Source organism: Desmodus rotundus, chromosome 13 (genome assembly GCF_022682495.2).
Source record: "Desmodus rotundus isolate HL8 chromosome 13, HLdesRot8A.1, whole genome shotgun sequence".
NCBI lineage: Eukaryota > Metazoa > Chordata > Mammalia > Chiroptera > Phyllostomidae > Desmodus > Desmodus rotundus.
The window spans coordinates 38,189,972-38,203,303 of NC_071399.1; the positions used below are offsets into that span (position 1 = coordinate 38,189,972).

The 13,332-nt window shown below is 36.9% G+C and overlaps 1 protein-coding gene and 1 pseudogene across 2 annotated transcripts in view; both read right to left on the reverse strand.

Annotated features, from left to right (window-relative positions):
- Positions 1-13,332, reverse strand: part of BIVM (basic, immunoglobulin-like variable motif containing) — a 74,895-nt gene that overhangs the window by 9,536 nt on the left and 52,027 nt on the right. For both annotated transcript variants that reach the window (XM_053916434.1, XM_053916432.1), the window contains 4 exons: positions 11,861-11,921; positions 9,039-9,182; positions 4,746-4,953; positions 2,505-3,602 (listed from right to left, as the gene is read on the reverse strand). In XM_053916434.1, the coding sequence (XP_053772409.1) occupies positions 2,505-3,602; positions 4,746-4,953; positions 9,039-9,182; positions 11,861-11,921 (1,511 nt within the window). The remainder of the gene's footprint in view (positions 1-2,504; positions 3,603-4,745; positions 4,954-9,038; positions 9,183-11,860; positions 11,922-13,332) is intronic.
- Positions 5,954-8,819, reverse strand: LOC123478538 (ras-related protein Rab-1A pseudogene; annotated as a pseudogene).

Genomic DNA, 13,332 nt, shown 5'->3' on the forward strand with positions numbered 1-13,332 from the left:
TCTAAATGTGCACATGTGTGTATGTATAAATATATGTTCTGGCTCTGCTGCTGTTGGGCCTGAAGCAATGACATCCCAATAACAGTAAGCACACTCAGTGCCCAGATCTTGGTTTCTAAACACCATGCCATTACAAGGAATCAGGGCTACTTGGCAAAATGGCTGGTTTAAGGGAAGGGCAGGGAAAGCACAAGATAAACCTGGAATATCTTGGCCAGAAAGTAAAGAAATGCTCAAAATCTAATGAGTAATTGTAAAAATCAAAGGAGCTGGCTTGAGGGGACAAACTAGCAACTGGCCAAGGCTAAGACAATTCAAGTAACAAAGTAAAGTATGCTAGCACCATAACTCATAACTAAATAAGAGTCCGTGATTTTAGACTGATACACAAAAATAATAAATGGGGAGACGGGAAAGATATTCCTTATAGTAGGATACCAACTAACAAATATATAAGAAATGGAATTAGAAAATCACCATCTAGCAACCATCATAGCATAATTTATTTTGGTAAAAATCATCAATGGATGATAAAACAAGTCGGTGAAGGTTTGTTCAATACATTTATAGTTCGCAATACTCCTTTCCATAAAATACTTACTAGTTACAAAGGAGAAATAGCAGCTCTAAAGTGTAGAAACCTGGCAGACACCAGAAAAAAATTACCATGTGCAAGTATGCAGGAAGGGAGTAGTGTGTGCATAGTCATTTCTTCTTATTCGCAGCAGTTATGTTCTATAAAGTCCCTGAGAACACTAATACATGAATACTGAATCTTTTCACCTAGAGAAAATATATTTATAATATATTAAATCCTAAAAACAACCCATCTTGGTGAATTCTATTTATTTTACAAACAAGAAAACGAAGTTCAGGAGTTTTAAGAGACTTCACTGAGGCCACCCTACGAACTGGTGCCAGAATTGAGATTCAAACCCTATCCAACTGTCCCCAGAGCCAGAGCTTCTTGGTCTGCACAGCACTGCTCTCTCCAACCTCCACCCCTTGGTCTTCTCTGTAAGACAACAGAAACAAGAAGGCAGAGTGTCACCTTGGTCAACCTCAGCTGCAAACAGTGTGGCAACTCAAGTTTTTAGTTGCTCTATGCATGTCCACAAGTGACCAGAAAGGCTGTACCGTAAGTATTGAATCTGGGGTTACAAGTAAATTCTGCAAGCACAGAATCTGTGAATAATGATGATTGGCCATATAAAATTATATAGATATAGATACATAATACACATGAATATGTATAAAGACAGACAGGCAGAGAGATATGATAAAGCCAATGTGGTAAAATGCTAGCCAATGAGATAAGAGGGTGAAAAAAACAGAGTGTTTTATAGTATTCTTTTGATCTTTTTAAGTTTGTAATTAATTCAAAATAAAAAGTTAAAAAGAACTAAAAAGAAACTCACCTTTATGTTCTCCAATTAGGTACACCCTCCCTTTAAAAATAACAAAAAAGAACAGCAAAACACGAAAGGTCAAGATTCCATCACTACTGTAAATTGTGCTGCTATGAACATTGGGGTACATAGGTTCTTTTGGGTTGGTGTTTCAGGGTTCTTAGGGTATAATCCCAGCAGCGGAATTGCTGGATCAAAGGGCAGTTCCATTTTTAGTTTTCTGAGGAAATTCCATACTGTTTTCCACAGTGGCCTCACCAGTCTGCATTCCCACCAACAGTGCACTAGGGTTCCCTTTTCTCCACATCCTCTCCATCATTTGTTTGTTGATTTGTTTACATTGGCCACTCTGACCGGTGTGAGATGGTACCTCATTGTGGTTTTAATTTGCATCTCTCTGATGGCTAGTGATGCTGAGCATCTTTTCGTATTTCTCTAGGCCCTCTGTATGTCTTCCTTGGAGAAGTGTCTGTTCAAGTCCTTTGCCCATTACTGGAAGCAACCTAAGTGCCCATCAGCAAATGAGTGGATCAAAAAACTATGGTACATTTACACAATGGAATTCTATGCAGCAGAGAGAAAGAAGGAGCTTATACCCTTTGCAACAGCATGGATGGAACTGGAGAGCATTATGCTAAGTGAAATAAGCCAGGTGGTGAGGGACAAATACCATATGATCTCACCTTTAACTGGAACATAATCAACAAAAGAAAAAAGCAAACAAAATATAACCAGAGACATTGAAGTTGAGAACAATCTGGCCATGCCCAGAGGGGAGTGGGGAGGGGATAGAGAGGAGAGGGGTTTACTGGAACTACTATAAAGGACACATGGACAAAATCAAGGGGGAGGGTGGAGGCTGGGGAAGGAGGTGGGTTCGGATGGGGTGGGGTGGAGGGATGGGGAGAAAATGCAGACAACTGTAACTGAATAACAATAAAAATTAAAAAAAAAATTCCATCACTAGCTATGTGTCCTTGGTTAAGTCGTTTCATCTTTCTGGATCTCCAGGTCATCACCTGACAGAGTGGGAACTCAATTCCTACTAATGTGAAATTCCACCATTTTTATCTCTAAAAGAGAATAAGCACCTACCATCAGATTCACTTTCTTCAGAGCCAATTCCTATTGGTCCCATGAACTTTGGAGCTGCAATTAAATCTTGGCCTACAGATTCCATCATTTCACGTCCTTGGATGATTTTCAGGAAATCCTCATGCTCTTTAGGATTTCCTAAGCTATTTATAGTCTCTGAAGGGACTCTTAATGTGTTACTCGCTTCTTGTAAACTGACAGTATCAATAACTTCAGAAGCAGAATTCTTTTCACATTCTGCATCATCACTTGAAAGAACAGAAGAATCGTACTTATTCTCAGATGGACAAAGATCTTGTAGCTTAAGCACTTTGGTACATGTTTCATTCCTTGATGCAGAACTTGGACTTAAAGGAAGTGTTGATGTCAGTTCTCTTCCACTTTGGAGCCCAGGTGCATTCATCTGTATAACCACTGTGTTTTCCAAAGGAATTGGATTTTTCCTATCATTAACTGTAGGTTCATCACTTGTTTGAAAGGATTCCTCAAACATGTGAATAAATGACACTTGTTCTTTTGGAATGCTAGAATCACTGCCTTGACAAAAGACAGTACTTGACAAAGGAGCTGAGTTTGCCAGCTCTTTTTCATTATTAGCACTGGTTACATGCTCCTCTACAAAGTTCACACTGGTTGAATGAGGCACTCTTGCTAACAGCATTCCTTTTCCATCTCTGGTTTTAAATCCATCATCAGTTTCTTCATCAGAACTGTTCACAAACAGTTGTTTTGCTCCTGACTCTCCTGTCTGCACATCACTCCCAGAATGCACTTTCACATCTTCATCATCATCAAGAGCTTTCTGAATAGCCAAGAGAGTCAATGGTGATACAGAGCCTTCATCTACAGTAGCAGATGCATTCCTCTTATTGTACTGCCTTTGACTGTCACTCTCCAACTCCTCTTCGGAGCTACTTCCCAGCAGAGCATCTTGCATAGCCAATAAAGTTCTTGGAGAAGCAGGGGTAGCATCAGACTCTTTCTCTGGCTTAAGTTTTTCACATGGAGATGGCTTTAAGTCAAAAGACATGCTGTGCATTTTGCTGGAAGATGGAAAAGACTCTGAATTCACATCTGCAACTTTCTTAGCTTGTATACCTTAAGAAAGAGTAAAACATTCTCACTATGTAGATTTACAGTATAGTAATATATTTCTAATAACATAAATGAGTATACAGATTCTCATAATTAAAGTCATACATTTTCATTTAATCAGCAATTAAGAGTTAACTCATTAGTTCATTTTAAAGTGGGTTTAAACCCATTAAAACAGGTAATCCATCAAAAGCTTTACACAATTATTATCATTGGGTTGGCCAAAAGATTCATTTGTTTTTTTTTCTGTGAGATGGCTTTAGTAGCACTTAGCTATCTTTACCTTCATTTGAAACATTTTGTTGTATCAAAATTGTATTGATACAATTGTATACATCAACATTGTATTGTAACAGCTGTCCTATTAGCATGCATCTTTAAAAAACTTATCAAAATTGGTGAATTTTTGTGAAGCCATTTTAATATTGAAGGTAAAAGAAAATACATAACACTTTCAGTATATTATGCTTTATTATTTCAAGAAAGGTAAAAACACAACTGAAATGCAAAAAATATTTGTGCAGTATATGGAGAAGGTGCTTTGATGATCGAATGTGTCAAAAGTAGTTTGTGCCCTGGCTGGAGTAGCTCAGTGGATTGAGCGTGGGCCTGAAAACCAAAGGGTTGCTGGTTTGATTTCCAGTCAGGGCACATGCCTGGGTTGCAGGCCAGGTCCCCAGCAAGGGGCACACAAGAGGCAACTACACATTGATGTTTCTCTCCCTCTCTTTCTCCTTCCCTTCCCCTTTCTCTAAAAATAAATAAATAAATAATCTTTAAAAATAATAATAGTGATAATAAAAAGAGTAGTTTGTGAAGTTTTGTGCTGTAGATTTCTTGCTGGATGGTGCTCCACGGTAGGGCAGATCAGTTGAAGCTGACAGTGATCAAACTAAGACATTACCTGAGAACAATCAATGTTATACCACTCAGGAGACAGCCAATATACTCAAAATATTGAAATCAATAAAGTTATTGGTAAAAATGAAAAATGTGTCTTTTATTTTATGGAAAAAACTAAACAGACTGTTTGGCCAGCCCAATACATAAGTAGGACTTCATTAATATTATCCAGGCGTGGTAGTTTATAGAATTCAGAGACACAACATATTTTTGGCTTTTAACTATCAAATAAGTGCCCAATACCTTTTATCAAGATGTAATGTGAAGTGTCTTCAGAGACCACTCTTCTTGATTCCACCTCCTTCAAAAAGCCCCCTTCATCTTCATATTGCCTTTGGATTTGTCCTGAATGTTGCTGATTCATTTCCTTTTGAACATTTTCTATATGTTGGTTTAGGTAATTTTTTTTAAGTAAGCCTTTGAGCTGGTACTGTGAAAAGTCATTGGACTCCTAAAGCAAAATAAGTAAGATGATTTTTTAAATCTTAAATACAGATAATATCACTACATATCCATCTCTTTCCCAAAAGGTGGACAATGAACTGATTTTTTATTGATATTATAAAATAAGTAAAATTTGAATATGTAGGAAAAAACTGTAACATTATAATTTTTAAAACAAAAAGAACTGAACAAAACAAAAGAAACCATGGGTACTGATCACTCACTCAAAAAACATGGATTAAGCACATGATGCAAGTGCAAAATCAAAATGTCACAGGCACTGTGACATTTTGAGCCAAAATCAAAATTGATTTTGGCTCAATAAATGCAAGTAAATAGGCAAGTTAAGTGCCCAGCATAGTCCCTGGCCCATAAAAGATCCACAATAAATAATAACAACCAGTTAATATTTGTAAAGTATTTCCTGTGTAATGCATTCTTCTAAGTCACAGGTGGCAAACACAAGGCCCACAGGCCAAACCGGGCCTCCACCTTGTTTTATCCAGCCCGGCATCTTGTTTCTACCCAGCAGCAGCGCTGAGCTCTCACTTAACAGTTAAGCAGTAGTTACATTTATACAGTCCTAAAATTATACTTGGCCCTTTGAAGGCAACTGCAAGGCTAACATGGTCCCCAGTGAAAATGAGTTTGACACCCCTGTTCTAAGTGCTTTTAATATATATTATCCCATTTTATTCTCGACTACCAATGAGACAAATATCACCTCGATTATAAAAATGAAAAAACTGAGACTTAAATAGGTAAAGTACCTTTCCTAAAACCACGTAACTCATAATTGGTAGATCTGGGATCAAAAGCAGACCTTTTGATTAACCCTTATACATACTGCTTCTATTACTCTATGATTACTACTATTACTCTTCTTACCATCATTACTATTATCAATATTGTATCTGCCCAATGTTCAGATGATAGAATGGCCCAATCTGGATGATTCAGAACTTCCCTTAGATGTCAGAATTACAGATCCAGTGAGGCTCTGTGGTGGCAGAAAGTAAAGCAAGTAAAGCAAATCACTTGGGACTCTCTTTCTTCCATTCCTTCCCACTGTTGTTTATATAATCCAAATTCTATTTCCTCAAAGCCCAGCCAAAGATCCTTTCACAGTCAAGAAATAAAATGCTTGATTGATAAACTGATCCTGGATTTCCCCCCCCGAAATAAAAAAGAAATACTTCCTTTTTTTTAATTAAATTGAATATGCTGTCCATTTCATTTTACAATAACCTTACCACTTATTTATGTACCATGTATTTTCAATTGCCTATTTAGTGAAAAAAAAATTTAAACCTTTAATTTTGAGCTTGTTTTTAATTTAAATTTCATCACTGAATTCAAGACCCCACCATAATATGTGTTGCCAACAACCACATCCCAAGCCCCTAAGTAAGTATTTTGGTGGCTACTGCAATCCCATGAAACAGTCTTTGATTTCTACCACCTTAAAATGCCAGTGTTAACAAAAAATTTGTTTTCCACTATAAAAACAAACCCCAGAATCTTTAAGGTCCTATTTAACAAAATTTTTACATGTTCAAAATTCCACTAAAATAAATACATTTCTCATTTATCATTCCCACCCAGCATTTGTGTTTTCGGTTAATTTTCAGGGATAAAATTTCAAATTAGGGCAATCAAATAGTAAATTTTCCTGCTTTCTACTTTAATGCTTTACCTTTCCTCCAACTTAAATTATACAATTGTGAAGGATACAATAGTCAAAATCTGACTCAGAGCATGGAAGAAATATTAGCACATGCATTAGTCTCACCGTTTGCCAATTAGGAAAGGTGTGATGCTTTCCACCTTTACCATGCAAAGAGTTAATCAATGAAGCCATTTCAGATGGCTTTAGAGAAGGAACAAACATCCTGGGCTAGATAACATACATCCTAAACTTGTTTTCCAAGCAATTTACTCTCCCTGAACTACTAAGCTTGGTTAAATCTCTACCCAGCACAGACACCTCCCTAGGTCCTTTATTGGATATATTATCTGGAAAGCATATTGGATGCTGCTCTAAGGTGCGTCTACAATGTCCTGGTTGCACATACAAATTGATGTTTTAAGAATGCAAGGCTCTATTTCCCTTTAACCATAAAAATTAAAACAGTACTTATCACCATACAGTTGGATATTACTTCTAATAAGTACAACATTTATTAAACATCTTCGGTTGTTCTGTTACATAGTGTACAACAAATTATAATATTCTGCAGCCACAAATTATATGCAGATTATGAAGAAACTATTAATCGGATAGTGTAATCATTCTGTTTATAACTCTACAAGGAAGAACTAGTAAATCAGATCTTACTTGTAACATACATGTAAACTTTATGCATGGAAAGTGACAGACACTGGTTGTACTGTTTGATACAAAATGGCTAAACTTCATCTTCAGAAGTCTAGACCTGACATCTAAACATGCCAATATAAACATCAAAATAAAACATATTCTAACCAACCACTGGAAAACAGTTGGTATCAGGAAGGCAACAAGGATTATACACACTATTTTATAAACTAGCAAATGAAGGTTGAAACAGTTCTGAAAATGAAGTTAGCTTTCCTGAGTCAAGAGAATGAAAAAAAGTCAGTAATGACCATTGACAATTTCCAACCTTTGTGGAGATGGTAAGAATGTTCTAGTGCAGCTACATACAGTACAATTCAGGCAATTTTGTTTTTTCACTTGGTTTCAGATTGCAATTTCATTGCTGCGAGAAAAGGATGGAGACAAATTTTAGCAGCAACCTCCACCTGAATTTTAACATTGGATTTCTCATTGGACTTAACATTGCACTACCAGATGTTGCTCCAGGACCCATTCGCTTTTTAATCTCAGCTGCCATTGCCATGAAAGACTGTTTTACATTTGTTGTGTTCTTAGCACTGGTTTCCAAAAATGGAATTCCAAGGGAATCAGCAAATTCCTTTGCTTTTGTGTAGTCTGTTACTTTCTTCATGGTCAGATCATATTTGTTCCCTATCAACAATTTGTTGATGTTTTCACTGGCATAAAGATCTATTTCCTGCAGCCACTGTTTAGTAATTGAAGGACTCCTGATATGTCATATTATACACAACTAAGATGCCAGGGACTGCTCTGTAATAACTGGAGGTTATTATTTAAAATCTTTCTTGGTCTGCTATGTCACATATTTGAAGTTTGATTGTTCTTCCATCTAACTCTATGGTTCTCATTTTGAAATTTACACCAATAGTGCTAATGTAGCTTTCTGCATATGTATCATCTGCAAACCTAAGAAGGAGGCAAGACATTCCAGCTCCAGAGTCTCCAATCAGAAGCAACTTGAATAAATAATCATATTCAAGATTCTTGCTGGACATGTCACTGCAGCTGTTGCCACCACTACCACCCTTGCTACTGCAGCTGTCACCCTGACTCTCCCTGCCATGACTAATCAGAAAGGAATAAGTAGGTTGTTCTGGAAGAGCAAATGTCTGCCCCTATTCTGACCCCATAGAACACAATCAGCAGCCACCGCCACTCAGCTGTAGCTTCCACCCAAAATAAACAGACTTCTGTCCTACTTCCTGTATTCACATTCTTCATGGAAAAGTAGAAAAGAGTGATGGGAAAAGAAGTATCTCCTACCTTTTTCATATTTTGTTATCAATTTAAGAAATGTTCAAAAGTTTGTAGAAAAAATAGTCCCACATCCATTCATTAGGAATAATAGTGCTGCAAAAATTTATATTTTGCCTACGGTGAGTTAAAGGAGTAGAAGGTTAGAAATAATATGTGGTAGCAGTAGAAAGGAAAAAAAACTCATTTACCAACTAAAGGCAATAATAATTAACGGTGTAGCATTATCAGGAGACATGCTCAACAAACTCAACTCTCCACAAGACCCCAATCAGGGTTGCAACGGCTGTGGAGCCAATACCAGATGCTCTAATTGGAAGAATTTACCACCCAATTCCCTCCTACCTTTTTATTGGAAACATACTGTATAAGTAATGCTTATCAATTTTCTTTTTTCTAATGAAAAGTATGGCAGCAGTTCTCAAGTCTACACATTAATGTGTTGTAATATATTTTACCTCTGGCATTGCTTCAAATAATGTTCTTCTTCGTTTGGTAAATTCTTTCATATCGGTCAAGATTTCATGCTTTATTTCTGGGGGCAGGCTCCTGAAGTCTTCAGACTCAATGTCTACTGCATGAGGATTCTGAAAGAACTCCTCCTGTATAGAGTAAAACATAACACCATGAAACTAAGATTTCATACACTTAATGCTATTCACCATGATAGATATTTTTTGTGCTTATATCATAAACAGAGTTCTACATAATCTACAATAGGCTAAAAACAATTGTACAGAATCTGCAATAGGTATCAAAGTGAATGGCAGATTAGGGAATGTACCCATTCACTCATTCATTCATTCAAAGGAAAAAATACTTACCAGGCACCTCTAATGTGCCAACCACTGTTCTAGGTGCCAACGTACTATAAATATCATGCCAGGTAAGGTCCCTACTCTTAGGAGTGAAGAAAGACATAGAAACAAGTAAGTAAACAAGATAATAATGAAAAATAAATCAGGGTATTCTGATAAGAAAGTTAATTAGAAGATGAGAAAGAGAGAAAAAACCCTTAATAGAGAACACCCCCACTAAAAAATGACCTTGAATAGGGATGTGAAAGACGATAGAAAGTCTTATCAAGGACAGAGCATTTACAGCCAGATGGAACCAAGTGCAAAGGCCTGAGGTAGGGATGAACCTTATAAATTTAAACAATACTTATTATTTCCTTAATTAGATTAATTTTATTTTGCTCTCAAACTAAGATTAAAAGTGAGAAATTTCATAGATATGGAAAACTCTAAAACGTTTCTAAATTTTAACTAGTTACCAACAGTACTTTAAAACTCTTCATCAGCAAAGAAAACAAAATAATGCAATTTGCTCTCCAGTATGTTGTACCTATGTGCAAATCAATAAGCACTTAGGACAGACCAGTCATAATGCTCAGAGCTTCTCATGCTTTCCCTCACTAATGCTCCCATCACCCCTATGAGGAAGGCTTTGATATTACTTTGTTTATAAAAAAGATAATAAAGCCTTGGCAAAGTTAATTTGTCTGGGATCAAACAGCTCGTGAACAGAACCTGGACTTAAAAGATCTTTCGGACCACGAGGTTCATGGTCTTTATCGAGATTACTATCAGTTGAGGGATCCCAGAATTTTAGCTCAAAAGTCTTCAATCAGACGTACCTAAATCATACAAACTTACAAAAAACAGTAAATTTGGGAATCAAAGAATATTACCTGCTATTTTGAAAAACTTGAAAAAAATTTCAAAAACTTGTACAGTTACCTCAATTTGTAAAAATGTTATTTATTAAAATGTGTATGATATTAAGACATATTTTAATACCACACATATTCTAAACATGTCCACAGGTTCTCTGACCCACATCTTGTCTAATTTCCCTCAAATTAAATATGGGTGGCCTTCACTAGCTTGTAATGAACAGAATGTGGAAGTTGCTATACAATTTCCAAAGCTGACTAAAAATGAAACACAGGTCCTGCCTGGTACTTCCTCCTTGGGATGCCCATCCCTGGACCATAGCACCATGCCATGGAAGAGCTCAGGCCATGTGGAGATGCCATAGGCAGGTGTTCTAGCTGACAACCAGCATCAACAACTGGATGTGCAGACATGCAAGGAGACCTTTGAAGAGACTCCAGTTTAACAGCACCTACACAGGAGATGCTGAAAGGGAACTGCCTCAGTGAGTTCATCAACCCCCAGAACAGTGAGATGGTGGTAATAAATGATCATTTTCCCACCACTAAGTTATAAAGCAATAGATAACTAGAGCATATAACATTAATGCACACACGTACACTTACATATATACATGACAGGGGACCCCCAAAAAACTGGAACTATTTTCTGGAGGGTGGGCCCCTTGTATTACTGGCTTCTCCCACTAGGTGAGTGTTCTAATTACCCATCCTTATTAGCGTGCCAGCTGGCATTGTTGTGAGAGGCTGCATTTGGCTTCAGTAAATTTTTATGAAGACTCTTTCAACACGTTCGCTCATTTCATGATGGGTGATTCACAAGCGCACCTGCCCACATCACGCTGAGTGTTCAGCAATTTTTGACCAAAACAGTATGATCCTTGTGCCCCACCCGCTCTAAATCACCCAATCACACCTGGTGAGACTTTTTTTTGTTTCCCCAGATGAAAAAAGTCCTCAAAGAGAAATGTTTTACAGATGTGGGAGAGGTGGGAAAAAAAGGCAGAAGAAAGGCATCAAAATCAAAGTGTTTAAAAACTGTTTTGAGCAGTGGAAAAAAAAGCCTCAATAGGTGTATTGCATCAAATCGAGAGTACTTTGAAGGTGACTGAAGTTTAAACATGTAAGAATAAATACACAATTTTTTATAAAAAAATTCCAGTTTTTTGGGGGTCCCCCTTGTATGTATGTATACATGTACACATACCCAAATTCACACACACTCAACTATGCCAACCATAAAAGGATGTAAGACGGACTAATATATACCAAAATGTTACTATGTTATTTGTGGTTGGTTATATTTCACATAAGCATGTATAACTATGTTTACTTATTGGCTGGTAGGTGTAAAAGAAAATGGCTTATTTTGGATTCTAGATATGTATAATTCCATATACATGTATATGCATGTGTGTTTACTTTATATGTACATACATATACATGCATACACATGTAATACACACAATAAAAAGGCATGTCTTTATTACTTTTTATCAAAAACTCTTCATAAATTCATATTACCTCATTAAAAGTATTCATTTTAATGCCATTCATTTCAAATAATAACATAAATTCTGAATTTGAAAATTATTTAAATACCTGTAATTCTTGTTTTTGATTCATTCTTTCCTGCCATTCTTTTTCATCTTCCTCTTCTGAACTGAAAGTCAAATATATATTTACAATACCTGTGATTTAATGACTACTTACAAAATATTTCTTGAGTTAGGGGCTACAATGGTGAGTAAGAAGGCAAGACACAGGCCATCACTGGTCTCACAGTCTGGTGGGGACATGTGTAAGTGAGAAATCACAATATGGTCTAAAAACTTCCATCACAAGGGAAGAGCAGGTAGCCAAAACTATGATAGTCACCTCACCCCATTTGGGATGTCATGAAAGCTTTCTGGATTCTCCTTTAATCACACTGTTCAGAAAAGCATGTTATTAGATGGAGAACATGATGCCACCTGGGGGGGCGGGGCTAGAGGGTGGAGGGATTGAGCAAAAAGGAAAAAGGATGCATGGACATGGACAACAGTATGGTGACTGCTGGAGGGATGGGGCGATAAGGGGACTAAATGATAATGGAAATAAAAATACAGTGAAGATTAAATCAAAAAAATTGAAAAGAAAAACATGTGATTAAAGTGTTGAAATTTCATCCTAAAAAAAAAAAAATGTTTTTCAGGATACTAAGCAGTGTTTTAAGCAAGGAAATGACAATATCAGATCTGGGGTTTAACAGAGTCTACACTACAAAGCAGAAATTGGGCTTTGCAGAAAGGGGTTCCTAAAAAGGGTAAGATTGGAGCCAGAGAAAGAAATTTGAAAGCCAGTACAGTAACCTACCAACAAGATTACGGTGGCAGTGATGAAGATCAAGAGAACTGGGTTCAGTCCCCAGACAGGTGCGTAGAAGAGGCAGCCGAATGATGTCTCTCTCTCATATCAATGTTTCTTTCCCTCTCTCTTTCCTTCCCTTACCCCTCTCTAAAATCAATAAGCATGTCCTCCAGTGAGGTTTAAGAAGAAAAAAAAAGGACTGGGCTGAGTTTAAAAGTTATCCAGCCTCTCTGGAGCCCCTGTAGAAACAAATGGGGCTGGGTAGAGGACACAGTCAAACTGGTCCTCTACCTGTACTTCAACCATAGAAGCTGCTGATGATTAATAGCCAGCCAGGAAAAGTCCACAAGGAAGACTGAGAAAGAGGTCAGAGACGTTCTCAGCAGGTACCATGTTAAATTGAGAACTATAAATCATCTACTGGATTTAGCAAGAAAGTTGTATGTGGTCTTTCAGTATGGTGGTGTGACAGAGAAGACACACAGGGCTGAGAGAGAGGTAAAGACAGCATGTGTAATCAAAGTGTAAGAAAAACTAAAATTCTTATCTTCCTGAATTATGAATCAGTAGTCCTAGCACAGGCTCTACAGAAATAAAAAAAAAACCACCACAAACCACAAAAATACCAAGATAAGTGATTAATAAGAAATTTAGTTTCTGAAAAATATTCTAAATGGTGTCAAGAATGCTTATTTTAGATGCATTAATTCTCACATGCTTTACCA